The sequence below is a fragment of the Apium graveolens genome, chromosome 10 (assembly GCF_009905375.1).
Source record: "Apium graveolens cultivar Ventura chromosome 10, ASM990537v1, whole genome shotgun sequence".
Lineage (NCBI taxonomy): Eukaryota > Viridiplantae > Streptophyta > Magnoliopsida > Apiales > Apiaceae > Apium > Apium graveolens.
In genome coordinates, this window is record NC_133656.1 from 84,971,910 (window position 1) to 84,991,171 (window position 19,262).

General features: G+C 35.3%; 1 protein-coding gene and 1 long non-coding RNA gene across 6 annotated transcripts; one reads left to right on the plus strand and one right to left on the minus strand.

Moving 5' to 3' along the window:
- Positions 1 to 5,055: 5,055 nt before the first annotated feature.
- On the minus strand, positions 5,056 to 10,993 carry LOC141693236 (pre-mRNA-processing factor 19-like). 5 transcript variants are annotated; one of them, XM_074498255.1, is made up of 7 exons: positions 10,804 to 10,993; positions 7,283 to 8,657; positions 6,824 to 6,883; positions 6,435 to 6,509; positions 6,085 to 6,142; positions 5,376 to 5,459; positions 5,056 to 5,242 (listed from the first exon to the last, which is right to left on the minus strand). In XM_074498255.1, the coding sequence occupies exons 2-6, from the start codon at positions 7,325 to 7,327 to the stop codon at positions 5,422 to 5,424; spliced, it is 276 nt and encodes a 91-aa protein (XP_074354356.1). In that variant the 5' UTR covers positions 7,328 to 8,657; positions 10,804 to 10,993; the 3' UTR covers positions 5,056 to 5,242; positions 5,376 to 5,421. The 5 variants fall into 5 exon arrangements, 3 of the variants coding, with proteins under 3 accessions (XP_074354356.1, XP_074354357.1, XP_074354355.1); XM_074498256.1 differs by lacking the exon at positions 6,085 to 6,142; XR_012563048.1 differs by lacking the exons at positions 5,376 to 5,459; positions 6,085 to 6,142 and having other exon boundaries at positions 7,283 to 8,477.
- LOC141693237 (uncharacterized) lies at positions 9,494 to 10,247 on the plus strand. Its single transcript, XR_012563049.1, has 3 exons — positions 9,494 to 9,621; positions 9,767 to 9,932; positions 10,008 to 10,247. It is a non-coding gene; the product is annotated as an uncharacterized LOC141693237 (long non-coding RNA).
- Positions 10,994 to 19,262: the final 8,269 nt, after the last annotated feature.

Consider the following 19,262-nt stretch of genomic DNA (forward strand, 5'->3'; position numbering starts at 1 on the left):
CACTCAGGCAAATTTTCTACCTGTTATACTGTTGTTGTGATGTATATATATATATGCATTATCTTGTGATAGATGCATGATGGTTATTAGCAAATCTTGCGATATATTGGAGCATGCTGATATGGTTTATATGCATGTCTGTTTCGTAATCTTGATATCTAATTGTTGATTCAATTGCTTATAAACTGCATAATACCTATGCTAGAGATAAGCAGTAATTGCGTATACCCTTAGTATAGGGGACCCAAAGGTGAACATTTTCTAAACCGGGAGTCGATGTTCTCGAGTATATTATATATATATATTTATATATATATATTTATATTTTTCAAAAATATTAATTGAATAAGTTTTATTCGATAAATTTATTTTATTTAATGAATATTATTTTGAATATTTATTCGAGGACTAATGACTCCGCTTATTTTATTTAATGAATATTATTTTGAATATTCATTCAAGGACTTATGACTCCGCTTATTTTATTTAATGAATATTATTTTGAATATTCATTCGAGGACTTATGATTCCGCTTATTTATTAAATAATATTCTTTATTTTATTAAAGAATGATGTTTTGATAATCAAACTTATTTTCGATTATTCAAATAAAGATCGTACTTTCGTATAAATATATCTTTGGTTATTTATTATGCATTTCAAGTATGAGTTTTAAAACTTGTACTTCAAATTATTTTTATAAACATTATCCTTATGGGAATATTATTTAAATAATAATATTCATATATTTTCTAATATATCGGGACTGATTTATTTCATTAAATCAGCATTACTCCAAACATTCTTAAAAATATTTTCGAGTCTTCAAAATGATTTTTAAAAGTTAGGGCGGATCCCAAAACTCATTTTTATATTTAAGATCCTCCTTTCGAAGGGGATTTAAATACTCGCTCAAAACCTGAGGGATCCGGCTGTGTGGTGTATTTTATATTCGCAACAAGGTTGCTGTTTTGATAAATGAATTGATTACTTACCCAACGTTCGGGAAGTAAGTCCATCTAATTGAGTCGGCATAAGCGACAGGCCGGAGTACGGTCTATCAAAGTGTAATTGGCTGGGTGGCAGCCCATCAATGCGTAAGAGGCCGGGTGGCGGTCCAGCACAAGGTCCTAATGAGGCCAGGGTGATGACCGGTGGGGGATTCATCCATCTACTAGTAGAAAAGGTTACTTATTGGTATCTTTGCCTGATCAGCAAGATATCGGGTTTATGCCAAGGTTTTCTCCTTTCCAAATTCATTGGATATTGCAACTCTGTTTATAATTTTCATAACAGAGGTTTTCAATGAGTGTATGAAATGTATATATATAGGTGTATATATATATCGGGACTTAATGAAGTATCTCGTAACTTCATTATTTATAATGATATTTCAAAGATTGAATCTATTCATGTCTTTTCTTGTAGTCTCATCTATGTGATGAACTTTTGAAACTGATGATACCTTGAACGGTGGTAGTTCAAGTAGTATCCGAAAAAGATATAAGTATATTGGAGTATCTTGTAACTTCATCTTTTCAACTTATATCTGGTTAATGATTATCTTATGCATGACAAAGATTTTCACAAAAACGTTGAGACAAGGTTAGATATATGAAATCACCTTGCAACGATATTTTTATACAGTTATAAACTGGAACTCTGTGTATATTATGCATGGAAGAGGACTTCCAAGATTTTGAAAAGTATATATACAAATATACTGAATATTTTGCGACTTGGTCGTGTTAAGATATCAAACTTGGTTCATTTTTACTTGACCAAGACTTTCATGAGTACTATGAGAATGCTAATATATTGTTAACTATTATACATATTATTTCTGGGCTTGTTGCTCACCCTTGCTTTCTTCTTTCATCACACAACAACAGATAGACAAGATGAACATGACCAAGCTCCCAATTCGTGAGCGGAGAGGAAACGTTCTGCAGTTTCCTGTAGGCGTTGATGCCGTTATAGCTAAGGTAGGAACTACCAATAGGCTAGGATTTCAACTTTTGATGTACCAGACTTATGTATACTTATGAATTGTAATAATGGCAAAGAATATGTAAATTTATTCAGAAACCCTTTTAAGGTGTAATGGTTTATAATTGTGGAATAAAATGACTTGTGTTATTTTTGGGTAGTCATCTCTGAGACTATAACTTATGGTGTGTGAGTATATTGTGGGGTCACAGTACGCAGTAGTTGGTTGATTATTAAGATTAAGTATTATTAAGGGAAATGGAACTCGTGACAACCCGGATCCCCGACCCCGGATTTGGGGGTGTTACACAAGTCAACAATCATCTGATCTCAAAGTTAGAAGAATCAGGAGTGACAATGGAAATGAGTTCAAGAATTCTGTAATGAGGTTGTTTTGTGAAGAAAATGGGATCATGCATGAGTTTTCCGCATCAAGGACTCCACAACAAAATGGAGTGGTGGAAAGAAAGAATAGATCTCTTATTGAAGCTGCAAGGACTATGCTGGAAGAATCAAAGTTACCAAATTATTTCTGGGCAGAAGTTGTAAACACTACATGCTACACTCGGAATATCTCTTTGGTCAATCAATAAAAATGCATGACTCCCTATCAATTATTCAAGAATAGGAAGCCAACACTGAACTTTCTTCCTGTCTTTGGTTGTATATACTATATACTAAGGAATCAAATTGAGCAAAATGGAAAGTTTGATTCCAAGGCAGATGAAGGTATCTTTGTTGGATATGCTGTGGGAAAAGCATATAGAGTCTACAATCTTAATACCAACATTGTTATGAAATCCGTACATGTTGTCTTTGATGATAAGAAGATTGAAGGACTGCAGGATGAAGGTTTCCATGAAAGCCTCAAATTTGATAATGTTGAGATGAACTGTGATGATAGTGATGATGAAAGTGATCAAGAAATAATCTCTAAGGAAAATGCAGAAAAGTCAGCAACAAATGAAGCACAAATGTCTATATTCGTCGAAAGATAAGGTGCATCATCCATTGAAAGAAAAACTGTATCATCCGTCAAAAGCCAGAACTCAACATCCGTTGAACCATCAATAGGAGTTGAAAGTCAGTATAGATCACACACAGAAAGAATTCCAACTTCAAGTCAAAGATCCACAAACTCAGGGGGAGTTTCTTCTAATCAAAACTCAGTTACACATCAAGACAACTTTGAGGCCTCTTCATCTAGAGCTAATCTACCACAACAAAGGAAATGGACTAGAGATCACCCATTTGAACTGATTATTGGTGATGCATCTTCAAGAGTGCAAACAAGGAAAACCACTCAAAAAGAATGTCTTTACAGCAGCTTTCTGTCTCAGGAAGAGCCAAAGAAGGTAGAAGAAGCTTTGTTGGATCTTGATTGGGATTTAGCCATGCAAGAGGAGCTAAACCAATTTGAAAGGAATAAAGTAAAAAAGCTGGTACCCAAACCTAAAGGCAAGAATCCTATTGACACCAAATGGGTATAAAGAAACAAGATGGATGAAAATGGCATAGTAGTCGGGAACAAAGCTATATTGGTTGTTAGGGCTATTGTCAATAAGAATGAATAGATTTTGATGAGACCATTGCTCCTGTTGCAAGACTTGAAGCGATCATAATCTTTCTAGCCTATGCAGCCCATGCCAGTTTCAAGGTCTATCAAATGGATGTTAAGAGTGCATTTCTGAATAAAGATTTGGAGGAGAAAGTCTATGTAACATCTGGGAAATTTACATTTGTATTATATCATATTTATAATAAATTATGTGTGTTAATGTGTCATTTATGTGGAATTAATTGTCAAACCATAATTGCTATGTGTTACGTGCATTCTGTGTCGTTCCGGTATTTTTAAGATATTTTTCAGATATTTTATTTTGCATTCATAGATTTCATTTCAAACGTTTTACGACCCGAACCATGATTTTAAAGCAGGTATTTCAAATAAAATAATGGGCCATATTTTTCATCAAACGGCTTTTACCATTGCATTATTTTGAACATCTAGGCATTTTATAAATTTTCTCGTTTTGCGAAAAATGACTTTTTCGGGCCCCATTGGGTGTTAAAAACCCCACAAAAAAGCACATTTTATTTTTATAAAATTATAGGACTTTTATTTATACCAATTCTTTGTATTTTTGCATTATTCACAATTTTTGGAAATTTTTGGCATATATATTGCATATATAAAATATTTATAAATTAAATTTTGATACTCAAAAATTATAAAAATTGGGGCCAAATATTTTTATTAGATGTGTAATTAGCCCCTTAATTTTATTTAGGGGTATTATTTTCAATACTATAAATACTTGATTTATTATTAATTAATTAGTTAATTATAATTAAAAATCAGAAATATTTAAGAAGATTGAGTGGGTGATGAACACTTCCTTAGATTCAAACACAGATTTCACCGTGATTATGTTGTCCGATTTGATCATGTGAGTAACCAAAACAATCCTCATGATCCCTACTTTCTGTTTATATCATTGATTTCATATGATAATGATTTGATTTTTAATTCATTTTTTAGGCACTAATACAGAAAAGACCTAAGGCGTCGGTCAAAAAAGGCCTAAGGCATCGCTTTTTTAGCGTAGTAAATGCAGGGGACGCTGTAGGTAAATGCCTACAGCGTCGGTTAAATGGTCGACACAAAAAACTGTTTAGCGTCGGTTAAATAACACACGCAGAAGGCAAGAAAATCGACGCTATAGTTTTACAAACAGTGTCTGTCAATTAAACAGCCGACGTTATAGGTTTACAAACAGTGTCGGTCAATTAAACAACTGACGCTAAATCTTAGACTTGTTGTGTCGGTCTTCTTAAAATGCCGACACTATTGTGCTTATCAATTGCGTCGGTCTTCTTAAAATGCCGACACTATTGTGCTTATTAATTGCGTCGGTCTCACTAAAATGCCGACGCTAAAAGTTGTAGAGCAAATGTGTCGGGTCCTAAAATGCTGACGCCTTAGGTCTATAATTGCATTTTTTTTGCCTGATCAATTGTTTTTTCATGATCATTTTTAACCTGTTTACTACACATATTAAAAAAGGTTCACAAATTATATTTAATAAATTTGGAATTGTTCATAATTTTAGTTTACAACCCAATATTTACAAAAATTCATCCAAAACTAATGTTTTCATGACAAATCCCTCAGACTAACTCGATTCTTGATGATATCTAGACTCCTTGTAATTGTTCTGCACTCTCTTCTTGTATCTCCAAGTACCATGCCCTGAAAAAAGAAATTTATATTAGTCAAAATTAGTTAATTCAGATGAATATAGATGAATATACATGTAACATAATAGGTTAGGAAATGTAAGAGCTATTACATATGGTACATATGGTACATTAAGTTATTGCACCTGTAAGATCAAATATCATGTATAGCTGGGATTATTGCAACAGTGTTTATGGAGCTGATAATTGATACCATTTGTTGCAGAAACCTATGAAAGTTGAACAATTTAAAGTAATTACTCGTATGTGAAAGACCGAAAGTTCTCTAACTCATTACTAGATCTGGTCCAGAAAACTTCATTACTACTGAATCATTTCAATTTTGGATATTAATACTGTACTCATTACTAGATCTGGTCCAGAAAACTTCATTACTAGATTTTCGAAAATAAAATTTTGAAATATCTAAAAGAAGGGTAAAAATCAGTGGAGTATTGTGAATACATAGATGAAACTTGCACTTACTATTTAAAGGACAAGTTGAATACTCAACTGTAGTTTGTGAGGAGCCATACACAAGTCATAAGAATAAAGCACACAGACTCCTACTGCAATCCTTTAAAATTGCAAAATGTATTATAATTCATTATTCCATACATTTCAAACCAAGCCTATTTTTTTTGCTTTATGTATCTACCATCTATAATTTGATCCTGGCTATTATAAGTAATTATGCAATAGTATTTTTATTTATCAAGTATAGTGATTCCACATTTTACTTTACTACATTATTAATAGTAAATGTCTTAAATATAATAACTATATTTTTCAATCTATGAGCAAATCTTTAGTTTTTTGACAGTTTTGCAGATCAAGGTTTGATATGCCATGTACAATCAAGGGACGCTGTTACAAAGTACTTCTGAGATGGATGGACTGTGACAGCTCGCACCTGTTGATGATTGCGTAAATGATTAAGGAAAAAACAAATAAGTTCAAAGAGAAACTAATTTGATAGTATCAAATAATTACATTTCTAAATGATAATACAAACACATTACTTGTAATAAACTAAAATTAACTACTATAATGCCTATCTAGATAATCAACTCTGTAACATTTATAGTGCATGACAGTGCAAAACAGAATAGGCAATTTTGAGCACTAATCTACCAACTAATGATATTTTGAACTCTACCTACTCGTGACAGTTTAATGACACCAATAAATGAAGTATGACTTACCTCTGCAGTGTGATGGTCTACTATATCTTTGCACTTATAGCTCCCTTTCTCAGACCTTTTCCACACATGAACAGTCTGCAAAAGAATCACCAGCTTATGCTCTAATCCAATATTAAAATACCAAGTCCAACTGTGCACATGGACAAAATGAGAACCAGTTCATCACTAAGACCAGTCCAGGCACATTATAAGGAAATTCTAATTACGTCTATTACAAGCCCAAGTTAAAAATTACTACAAAGTTCATATAATTAAGAAGGGAAGAACAGGAAAGAAAATAGAATTAACAACCTACTAGTATTTATTAGAACCAGAAAACTATGGCCATGTTATCAAAATTTAAATAAATTCAAGCCATGTACTGAAGCGCAAAAAAGAACGGAGCTTACATTATCACCGGATCCGGTAACTACCAGTTCACCTTTGTTTACAAATTTAACACTTGTGACCTGGAAAAGAAAAAAATATTTCTGATTATAAGTAGAACTACAAGTTCACCCATAAGTAAAATATTTATGAATATAGCAATCGAGTTTCTAGTACATCAGTGTCTTCATCTGGCAATAGTATCCGATTAACAAACTTTGGTATGGTATAATCTTCACATTAAGTTAAAGTGAGTCTAGAAAGGAATATCAGCTTCTGTTCTCCAGGCAATATTTTTTTCAGGACTTGCAGGTTGGAAATGTTGAACTTAACGTTTTAAAGTAGAATTACTTAAAAAAAATCAACACTTCTGCACACACTTTGTGTCCACTAAGATAATTTCTAGGTGTCTACTAGGGTGCAATGATAGGGACAAAGAAACAGCTAAACGAAGCAGGTAATAAGAATCTGAAAAGGAATACCAGGAGACTAAAAATTGATCCAGCTGTGATCATAGTGAGAATCATATTGCACAGAAATACTCAAGCTTCACGTTGCACAATCTACAAGCCTGATGAAAAGAATGATCAGCGTACCCCTCGTTCAGCAATTGTATCGGGTTGCAGCAGAGCTTAAGGATCAAGCTCAATCTACTGATCTCTCACTAGATGAATAAATTGAAGATGAATTTGTCAGAGTTCTTCTGTTCTTCTGTTCTTAATTATAGGGTAGAAAATTACCTTCATTGGCATGAAGGTATTTCAAATCATTATTGATGATCAATCCATACCCCTTCGTCATGGTCATTACGTGCATAACTTATATCCGTACTATCTTCTATAGATGTGGTTTGTAGGCCAATCGAGAAAGGAGGGTTCTCGTCAAATTGATTATACTCTTCCTCATCTTCGACATTATCAACTCCAATAATACGTCGCTTACCTTGAAGAACAATTGACCACCTCACATCAGCCGGGTCTCGAATATAAAAAACTTGTTTGACCTGTGTTGCAAGTATAAATGGATCGTCCTCATGACCAAACCGATTGAACTCAACCAAAGTGAAACCAGACTCATCCACTCGAACACCACGACGGATATCAAACCATTTACATTTAAATAGTGCAACTTTGAAATCTTTGTAATCAATCTCCCAGATTTCCTCAATCACCCCATAATTAGACTTCTTTACATCTCGTGATGCAATGGTCGCCATATCGGCACAAACAAATTTACAAGAATTTGCAAGGTCGATAAATAGGTATATTAGTTTCTGCGTAATGTAATATGATGATTTATGCCTTTTAATCCAGTAATCATTGTACTGCAAGCCTGCAACTGCCCTTTATCATGTAATCAAGCAGCCAACATATTATTGTAGAAGGTAACTATATGCCTCAAACTATAAAGCTTTTTGTAGGTTAAATCCTTGAATGTTTTAGTTAACAAACACGTTATTCCAATATAAATCAGGCCTTCACTTGAGCATGGACTAGAAAGCAAAGAATGATCCCTCTGCAAGGAATGGAGAAACTTCAGCAGATTCTGAAAGCAGGCACAAATCACCTCCGCCAGCAAATTCTGCAGCAATGTTTTACATCTTGACTGTTTGTCAAGCAACTAGAGAGTTGGTTGCTTCCGGGAAATACTTTCAACGTCTCTATGCTTTTAGTTTCCCTGTACCGGATTCTTGATCTCATCAGAAGACCTAGTTTACATTCTTGTTCATATGTATTTATACTAATCCCTGTAGGCAGTTTTCGACTAATCGGTTATCAAGTTAAATGAAGTTATACACATTCCTTAGCTGTGGGCTGGACTTAAGTTCTGTCTTGTTCTTGCATATGAAATGTGATCCTTGGACAACAAAACTCTAGAGTGATCAGAATATATCATACTAACATATATATATTTCTTAATTTTAAATGAATGAATAAAAATGAAAAATATAGTTGTAAGTTAAATAAACTTCCATGCATTGACAAGTTAAGTTGAGCAAAAATTTGTAATATTTGAACTATAAATCTAGATGCTTATTAAATTAACATTTAAGTGAAAGACCGTTTACAGATAAGGATGCAGGAAGGGCCAGGGAGTTCCCTGTTTGCCTAGTAAGGAATAGTGTAAAATGCAGCATTCTTGAAAGCTCTACAAATTGACAGATGAAAATACATAGCAGACCAACCTGAGCTTCTTCAGTTATCCTTTCCAACCATTCCCATGTCCTTTTCATCGACAACGTTCGTGTTTACACATAGATTCCTTAAACTTTTACTTAATAAACATAATTAAGAATTTGATACCATCCTAATCATGCAACTCGGACAGCTAGATATATATAGCTTTCGTTTATCAGCTTTAAACAAAAAAAGATGACACTTAAGTTCCTCATTAATATGACATATATTACAAAGATTGTCTTTGACATCACTCAAAACTCACAAGTTGCTCTTCCAACAACAGTTGGTCCAAACTACACCTAGTTTGAAGCTTAATACTAGCATATTTGGTTTCTTCAAATTCACAAAATAATACTGCATGTATAAATTTATTATTATTATTCATGCATCACCTTGAAGGTAAAGCACCAGTTCTCTATAAATACATATGCAACTTCAAGAAATTTAATTCAAACAAAACACAATATCTATCTATTAGCCTATCTCACAATACAAAAACCAGTGACCAGGTTCTGATAATGGGGATTCCTTTAACATTTTCTCGAGGAATTCTTCATTTCTCATTGTCGTTATGGTGTTTCCTTCTTCCTTTGGCCTCTGCAAGCAATGCAGGCGCCATAACTAGGCACTACGAGTTCAATGTAAGTTTCCTCTCATGGTGACGATATTGTCACTGGCCTCAACATTTTTTTTAAAAAGAATAATTATTCTCCTTGTGCTATTTCCTTTCTATTCTTAACAATTAACATACAACATTATGTATTATTTTTCTGCAAATAAATTAAGCTGCAAAATGTGACGCGGCTCTGCCACACCAAGAGCATTGTTACAGTAAATGGAAAATTTCCAGGCCCTCGAATTGTTGCTAGAGAGGGTGATCGCCTACTCATTAAAGTCATTAATCATGTTCCAAACAATGTCTCTATCCACTGGAATATACAACACATGTCTTGTAAGTTAACCTCATATAGAACTTTGTCTGCTAAGCTTAACTGATGTAAAATGCTACATTTATAAAATGGAACAGGCATGGAATTCGACAGCTTAGAAGCGGTTGGGCAGATGGACCTGCATATATAACACAGTGCCCTATACAAAGCGGCCAGAGCTACGTGTAAGACTACACCATTGTTGGGCAAAGAGGAACTCTATTTTGGCATGCTCATATTTCATGGCTAAGATCAACTCTTTATGGCCCTCTTATTATTCTTCCCAAGCTCAATGTGCCTTACCCATTCCCCAATCCCCATAAGGAAGTTCCCATCATATTTGGTACCTATGATCAAATCCAACGATATACTGTACTAGGTTTTGTCTATGATTAACACTGTCAGAAAATCTACATAGCAATTCAGAAAGAGTGTGCAGGTCAATTACAAATTAATTGAAGGATGAGCACAAATATTTACATTACGTTATTGAGAACAAACAAACAAAGCAGGTAATTAACGGTTGCGCACAGAGCTCGATTTTCACATTCTACACAAGTAAACTGAATTTCTATAATATCAAGTCAATTCTTTATGTTTCAATTACAATGAAGTCAACGAACACATCTTCGGAAAAAACACGAAATGATCAGAGTCACTTTGTAAATACAACTTATCTGAATCTAAAATCAACTGATACAATCAATCAATCAAATTATAATAAATTGAAACTCAAGAACAGTAACATAAAGTAAATGATGTATGCTGGATAAATTCAATCGAAACAAAGCAGATTCTGAAATTTACAGATTCATATACACGTGTGTGTGTATATATATGTATGTATGTATGTATATAGCAAACAGAAACTGTGAAAGCAAGTTGGTGGATTACCTTTGTGAAGATGCTTAAGCAGCACCCTCTTCGATTGTTTAAGCAGCAGCAGCCAAAATCCCAAAATCGAAACCCAATCGATTCCCCTTTCTCAGAGCCAACAATCGAACCCTAGAAATCGAAGAAAGATTTTAGAAGCAGGAGATGAAAGGTTTAAAGTGGAATAGTAGCAGGAGATGAAAATTTTAGTCACCCGCGTATGTTAACCCGCGTTTGTTTTTAATCTTTTTTTTAAATTATTTCTTCTTACGTCGGTCAAAAAGAAAACCGACACTGTATATTATTCTTAATAGCGTCGGCTAAAAAAAACTGACACAATAGCAACACTAACAGCGTCGGTCATTTGACCAACCGACACAGAAGACCAAACTAGCGACGGCATTCAACTTGACCGACGCTATTCTAACTCCGCAGCGTCGGTTAATTGAAACGACCGACACCTTTAGCTTTGAAAAATAGAAAAATGTGTCGGTTCTCTATTTAACCGACGCATTAGGCAGTAAAGAGTGTCGGTTCTCTATTCAGCCGACACTATTGGTGCGACTCCTAAAGTGCATTCTGTACTAGTGAGGGTTTATATTCGAATTAGGCGTTTTTGATTGTGGGATTCTGGGTTGAATTTGATGTTTGGTATAGTTTCATATACTTGTTTACAACTGATTTGTGTTATTTAATATATCGAAGTTATGTTCTAGGTACTACTTCCTCCGTCCCTTTCAATTGTTTACATTTTTAGAGAGTGTCCGACACGCATTTTAAGGTGCATATTACGTATAGTTCTGTAATTTTTTTTTTAAATTTTAATTTTTTGAATAAAAATTAAAACATTTAACTTTTATTCAGAAAAAAGAAATTGTAAAAATAAGTTACATAACTATACTTTTTATGCACCTTAAAATGCGTGCCGGACAGTTTCTCAGAAATGTAAATAATTGGAAGGGACTGAGGGAGTAGTTCTTAGTTTCAAGTTTGTATAATTTTATTTTAGTTCGTTTTTGAAAGTGTAAGAATCTGAGATTGTTTTGAATATGGGGGTTTGATTGTAGAAGTAATAAGCTTTATTTTGGTATATTATTCGCAATTTTTCGTGTATGAAATTGTTAGTTTAGTATTTGGCCGGAAAATGTTTGATTTTGGCCGGAGAATTCAATAGAGGTATTGTTTGGATTGGATAATGGTAGAGGTGAATTGCTGGGGTGACTTTGGATGGAAGGGAGGGTTGAATCGAAGAAAATGATCCCGTTTTGATGTTGAATCGAGCTCGCCAGACCTGGGTCTTCAGCTCGCCGACGGCAGTGGCGGCGTTGGCCGGAGATGACGCGGCAGGGGCGGTTGAAGGCAACTGGGGGCTGGGTCGTGTTTCTGCAGTCACGGGGAAGGAAAACTCTGAATTTCCCCATCGAAATCGTTGTGTTTGGAGGAGGGATAAGGTTCGCCGGAACCTGGGTAAAGCCGCCGGATTTTAACCGGCCGGCGAAACCCGGTTCCTGTTCTTCAGATGCCGGAGTCAACTCGATTGGTTGACCCGGTTTTGATCCTTCAAACCCAATTTGAGTTTCTGAAACTTGTTTTTGATTAATTAATTAATTATTTATATTTTAGAAAATTAAAATCAGTTTTTATAATTCTAAAAATCTATTGAAAATTAGTTATAAATTCTTAAAATTATTATAAATAATTTCTAAATTATTTTATTAATTTAGAAATTTGAAATTGATTATTTATTTATTTATTTATTTATTATTTAATAATTAAGTAATTAATTGACAAATAGGATTAAAAATAATCGAATAATATGATTAAAGATTCGATAATTAGTTATATAATACGAGTAACTCGTACGTATGCGAGTAAGTGAGCGATAAGTTGAATTATTATTATTCGAGCAATAGTATTTATTCGATGAATAACGTAATAGTTAGTTGTATCAATTATTTATTTGTAAATAATCGATCTGATTGAATAACTGATAATAAGTTGTGAATAATTGTAATAAATTGTAATTAATCCTAGTAATTAGGGATTAATTATTTTAAAATACAATAAATATTAAATAATTATTTAAAAATATAATTAAGGATTAATTAATTATAATCAATTATTTAATTAATTATTAATTAATTAAACCTTGTTTAATTCGTAGTAATTAAACCGTTAGTCCGATTTGAGTGAAACGAAAGCCCTTTGACTCTGAAAAATGAATTCTTTTCATTAAAAATAATATTGAGACCTAATTTCTTCTAGAACTTAGTTGAATTTGTTACTTGTTTGATTATCAGTCGAATTGCGTGCTGAGACGAGTCCGAAAAATTCCAAAAAATAGGAAACGAGTCAGATAATGATCAGTTTAGCGATCAGCGAGTCGATTTTGATTCTAAAAATTATTTTAACTATAAAAATGGTTATGTGCCTATGTGCTTATGTGTTTTATGTGGTTAATCGAGTCTTACTTGCTAATATATAATATACGAGTCAGTCATAAGTGCATGGGTAGGTAATAGGAACGATGTGAAGTCGATTCAAGACGCAATTGAAGTACGTAATGACTAAACCAGTCTATTTTTCTAACAGAAGCTAAGCCAGCAAGGCAGGTTGAGTCGGTGATAGATGAAGGTGACATATTTGCAGTGAGTCGCGTAGAAGACAAGTTTTTCCCCTATTCTAATTTCAGAATAGTGATATTTCTTCAGATTCTTATCACGCTTGCACTCTTTTGATTCTTTTGTTCATATTTCATTTCATTTCGATTCTTGATTTCTCCTTTTTATTTGAATTCATTGTTCATATACCAATTGTTACTCACAAATATTGATATACTCTTGTGATTAGAATATATCAAAGCATACTGATTATTCCGATTGCTATTCCATGGACTGGATAGTGATACTTTGGGGATTAAGTTTACTTAATCCTAAGGGCCGGGATATAACGGGATCCTTGAGATAGGTCGTAGTGCGTGAGTTCCCGATTGGATCTATATAGTGGGATATAGATCAGCACTATATCCTGGCTGATCAACATGGTATAGATGCGAACTTGTGTCTAGTTTAGTTCGTTTGTACTCGCTAGTAATGGCCTTATTTCTATTCTCGCGGGGTTATATCCTAGCAGATATATCCAGGTTATCAATTCACTTAAACTGCTCTAACACTGTTTATATTTTGCACACTTGTTGAGCAATTTTTGGCTCACCCTTTTTATTGTTATTCACCTTATTATTTTCAGTTAAGAAGGAATATGAAACCCATCAGGACTCGAGTGGTAAAGAAGCGGGTCAAGCCTCGAGATCCTGTCATACCCAAGGTATTGATCCCAAACCAGGAAGAAAGCTTTGAGTTGCCCGAACAGGTGAAATGTAGATAGTTAGTGTGTGTGTTTGAATAAAGATGAAATTAGTTTAAAACTGGTTAGACAATGGTTTGTAATAAAGAGAGTTTGTAAGATTTTGAATTTGTTTTGTAATAAAGTAGTTAGTGGTTCTTGTTTTCATACTTCAACCTAAAAAGATCCTGGTTAGTGTTAAAGGGGTTTAAATTCATTTCTTTATTATTTGTTAATCAGATTGTACAGGTTTGGTGATTAGCTAGTAACCCCCAGACTTATACCCCGGGTCTGGAGGGCGTTACAGGTTTGGCATCAGAGCTGTAGGTTTGGTCCCTGAAAATAAGAACATTAGGGTTAAGATAAGATAGGAAGATCGCATAGGATAGGAGTAGTCAAATAGGAAGAGTAGTGTTAGGATTTAGATAATGTTAGGATAGGAAGGTATTAGTTCTAGGAATGATTTAGTGACCTTTCTTCTTTCTTTGGTATATTATCAGATGGCGTCGTCAGGTTATTCGGCTTCTTCTGAAAGGAAAGTCACCGGGCCAGTAACACCAATTATTCCACCAGTGTCTGAGTACATGTTTCCTCCTCTTCCACCTCCACCACCATTGCCACGGGAGCCAGTGCCTTTTAGTACAGGGGATAGTCCATGACCCTATAGAGATGTTTGATCGATTTGAGTTCTTTGAGCCGATGATCCCACTACCGGTAGAGCATCAGTTTATACCGGGGATTGAGCCGGAGCTACCACAACCACCAGTGTTGCCTCCTATACCAATACATGCCCCAGAGCCTGACATATTCCAGATGATCCCAATTGAGGGGATGAGGGAGCATGATGTGGATTTACAGTTGGGGTTACCACAGCAGGGTGCAGATATACCGAGGGTTCCGTCACAGGAGTCAGTGGGTCAGGTTGCACAGCCGTATATGGTACCATACCATGAGTACAGGGTTATGAGAGATGATGTAAAGTATTGGAGAGCTCAGTGCAGGGAGATTATGCAATTATTTGACCAAAGAGACCGAGGACTGTTAGCTGCCCTACATCCAGATTACTTTATGAGGCAGAGGTTACAGTTGGTTTTGATGAGTGCTACCTGGGAGCTGGATGATTTGACCCATGAGAGACCGCCTTCCTTTGCGGAGTTTTACAGGATATTTCGTTTGCCACAGACTTTGGTCTAGATACTTAGGGAGGAGCTAAGACGTATTCCGCCAGGGTTTTGAGATGTTGACTGCAGAGGAGAGATGTATATAGATGCATCCTAGTGTGACATAGTGAGTAGTGTGTATGTGTGTAGCAGTAGTTTGACTTGTAGTAGTTAGTTTGACTTGTAGTCGCCGCCATGACCAGCAGAGCGAGAATTTTTGTACCAAGTACTTACACCTGAGGCTGGTGTCATATATAAAATAAACTTTTTCAAATTTCTTTTATTTAAATTTCAGTCTTTATAGTTTTACAACATTTACCTTTACTTTATTGTTTTACAGCTTTTCGTATTTTAAATTCTGTCGAAAAAAAGAGAAAGAAGAACAAACATATCATTTAACTATTTATATTTCCTATTTTTATATTAAGGAACTGTTTTCTTTCTTCGAGCCATTATCTAAATTTTGGTCAATATAGGATAACTTGTTCTCTTACTTACTGTCAATTATTTAATAAACTGTTAAAGAAACATCACTTGTTTATTATCAGAAAATAACACCAAAGAGAAAGACTAGGACTGAGACTTCCAACAGCAATTCCGGAGAACAGACCAATGATACCATGAACCAAATGTTCCATCTGATGCAACAACAGATGGTAATGATGCAACAACAGATGCAGCAACAACAACAGCAGATTCAACAGCAAATGTTACAACAGCCACCTCGTCCTGAGCCCCAAATACCACCAACTATACCTATTGTTACTTTCAAGCAGTTTCAGTCGGTTAAACCTCCAGAATTTGAGAGATCTACTAATCCTATTAAGGCTACCACTTGGTTGAAAGAAATAGAGAAAAAATTTGCGCTAGTAAAGGTAGGTGAAGACCAGAAGACCGACTTTGCTAGTTACTTGTTGAAAGGAGAAGTAAATTATTGGTGGGAATCTAAAAAGGCTTTAGAGGGTGAAGATATTATTGCATGGGATAGGTTTAAAGAGTTGTTCATAGAGAAACATTTTCCTCGCTATGTGAGAAATCAAATACAGATAAAGTTTTTGGAATTAAAGCAGGGAAGTATGTCCGTGACGGAGTATGAAGCCTAATTTATTGAATTTGCTAGATTTGTTCCAGAACAGGTTGATATTGAAGAAAAACTAGTGCAAAGGTTTCAAGAGGGATTACGACCGTGGATCTGTGGACAAGTTGCAATTTTTGAATTAACGACGTATACGTCGTAGTCCAGCATGCTTTGATTATTGAAGGGGAAAGCGAAATATCTCAAAAGGATAGAGGACAGGGAAGTTTCCAAGACCACTCCAGCAGAAAGCCGGGATTTCAAGCCCGGACACATTTGAATTTTAAAAGGATAGGACAAGGTACCCAGAAAATAGGTAATCGTTTCTAAGCCCCCAAATAGCAGGGAATTGTCAGAGTCTCAGTGCCCTACTGTAGAACTTGTGGACGCAAGCACACCGGCGTATGTATCAAAGCGGATGTGACGTGTTTCAAATGCAAACATAAAGGGCACTATTCTAACGAATGTCCAATGGGAAGAACAACGGAAATTACTTGCTTCCAGTTTGGAAGGAAAGGGCATATCGCTAGGAATTGTAAAGGACCAGCAATAGTAGCTAGTATTCCGAAAGTGTTGGCATTGCCTCCTCCACCACCGCCTAATCAACCCAGAGCAAGAACTTTAAACATGACAATGAAAGAAACAGTGCAGAGTCCTAGTGTAATTGCAGGTACGCTTTTGGTGAATTCAATAAGTTCAAAAGTATTAATTGATTCTGGAGCTACTCGTTCATTTATTTCTGAAGAATTCCTTGATAAGTTATATTGCAAAATCAAATGGTTGGGCGAGACGTTAATTATAAAATTAGCTAATGACGACCAAGTTCCAGTAGATCGAGTATGTCCCGCGTGCGATATAGAAATAGCTGGACATCATTTCTCCGTAGATTTGATTCTTTTTAAGTTAGGAGAGTTTGACGTCATTTTGGGAATGGATTGGTTAGCTAATCATAATGCTCTGATCGATTGCGCGAACAAGAAAGTCAAATTATGAACTGCGAAAAATGCAACGGTAATGTTCAAGGGCGAAAAACAGCGAAAGAAATTTATTACTGTGATGCAGACCAAAAGATTGCTTCGACAAGGATGTGAGATATATAGCCTACATGTTAGATATTGAGAAGGGAAGTCCCAGAATAGAAGACATTCCAGTTGTATGTGAATTTCCGGTTGTCTTTTCAGATGAGCTTCCAGGGTTACCGCTAGATCAGGAAATTGAATTTACGATTGATTTAACGCCAGGTACAGAACCAGTTTCGAAAGCTCCATATCGAATGGCTCCAGTCGAGATGAAGGAATTTTCAACGCAACTTCAAGATCTTCTAGACCGAGGCATTATAAGACCTAGTGTATCTCCGTGGGGTGCACCGGTATTGTTCGTGAAGAATAAGGATGGCAGTATGCGACTATGCATTGACTATCGGGAATTGAATAAGCTCACTATCAAGAATAAGTATCATTTACCGAGAATCAACGATTTGTTCGATCAGCTAAAAGGAGCTGCATGGTTTTCGAAGATAGATTTGCGATCGGGCTATCATCAATTAAAGAATAAAGTTGAAGATATTCCCAAGACTGCATTTTGTACTAGATGTGGACATTACGAGTTTCTTGTAATGGCATTCGGTTTGACCAATGCGCCAGCAACATTCATGGATCCGATGAACAGGGTATTCAAGAAATACTTGGATAAATTCGTGATCGTATTCATTGATGACATCTTGATTTACTCAAAGACGGAAGAAGAGCGTGCTGAGCACTTGAGGATTGCTTTGGAAATTCTGAGGAAAGAGCAACTGTACGCGTTCTCGAAATGTGAATTCTGGTTGAAAGAAGTACAATTTCTAGGCACATCATTAGTAGTGAAGACATTCAAGTTGATCCAGCGAAGATTGAAGTTGTGTTGAGTTGGGAAAGGCCAAAGACACCGACGGATGTTCAAAGTTTCTTGGGATTAGCAGGATATTATAGAAGATTTGTCAAAGATTTTGCAAAAATAGCAACGCCGTTTACCAAGTTAACTCGAAAAAGTGAAAAATTCGTATGGGATGACAAGTGCGAAGAAAGTTTTCAAGAGTTGAAAAATCGATTTGGTAACCGCACCGGTACTCGTATTACCAAACGAGCATGGAAATTTTTTCATTTACAGTGATGCTTCATATCGCAGATTAGGATGTGTATTGATGCAACACGGTAAAGTCATTGCATATGCTTCGAGACAGCTAAAACCTCATGAATAGAAGTATCCTACGCATGACCTGGAATTAGCAGCGATCGTATTTGCATTGAAACTTTGGAGACACTATCTTTACACGGATCATAGAAGTCTGAAGTACATCTTTATGCAAAAAAAACTGAACATGAGACAACGCCGATGGCTGGAATTGATTAAAGATTACGATGTTACAATCAGTTATCATCCAGGGAAAGCAAATGTTGTGACACATGCGCTGAGCAGGAAAGAAAGATTGAATTTGTTAACTTCATGCGAAGAACTAGCCAAGGAATTTGACAAGTTGGAAATCAAAATTCGTATTCCCAATGAATCTACTGAAGCTATCTACGCTATGATTTTTCAACCGGAGTTACCAGAGAAGATTCGCCGCTGTCAAGAAGAAGTGATGAGTCAAGATGACGACTTAACTGGAAAAGAAATTACAACTCAAAAGGATAATGAAGGAATCCTATGCTTTGCATCAAGAATCTGGATCCCTAATGTGACAGAACTAAAAGAAGAAATATTGCGAGATGCGCATAGTTCGAAATATTCCATTCATCCAGGAAGTACAAAAATGTACCGTGATCTGAAGGAAAATTTTTGGTGGCCAAATATGAAGAAGGAGATAGCAGAATGGGTAAGTAAATGCTACACATGCCAGCGAGTTAAAGCGGAACATCAACGTC

Bases quoted from the DNA above. Each gene is read 5' to 3' on its own strand.
- LOC141693236 (XM_074498254.1), bottom strand. From the start codon at position 7,327: ATGATTCTCACTATGATCACAGCTGGATCAATTTTTAGTCTCCTG. The intron at 6,884-7,282 runs GTATTCCTTTTC...TTTCTTTTCCAG, and splicing joins GATCAATTTTTAGTCTCCTG to GTCACAAGTGTTAAATTTGT. The intron at 5,243-6,434 runs GTAAGTCATACT...TTCTTTTTTCAG, and splicing joins TAGACCATCACACTGCAGAG to GGCATGGTACTTGGAGATAC.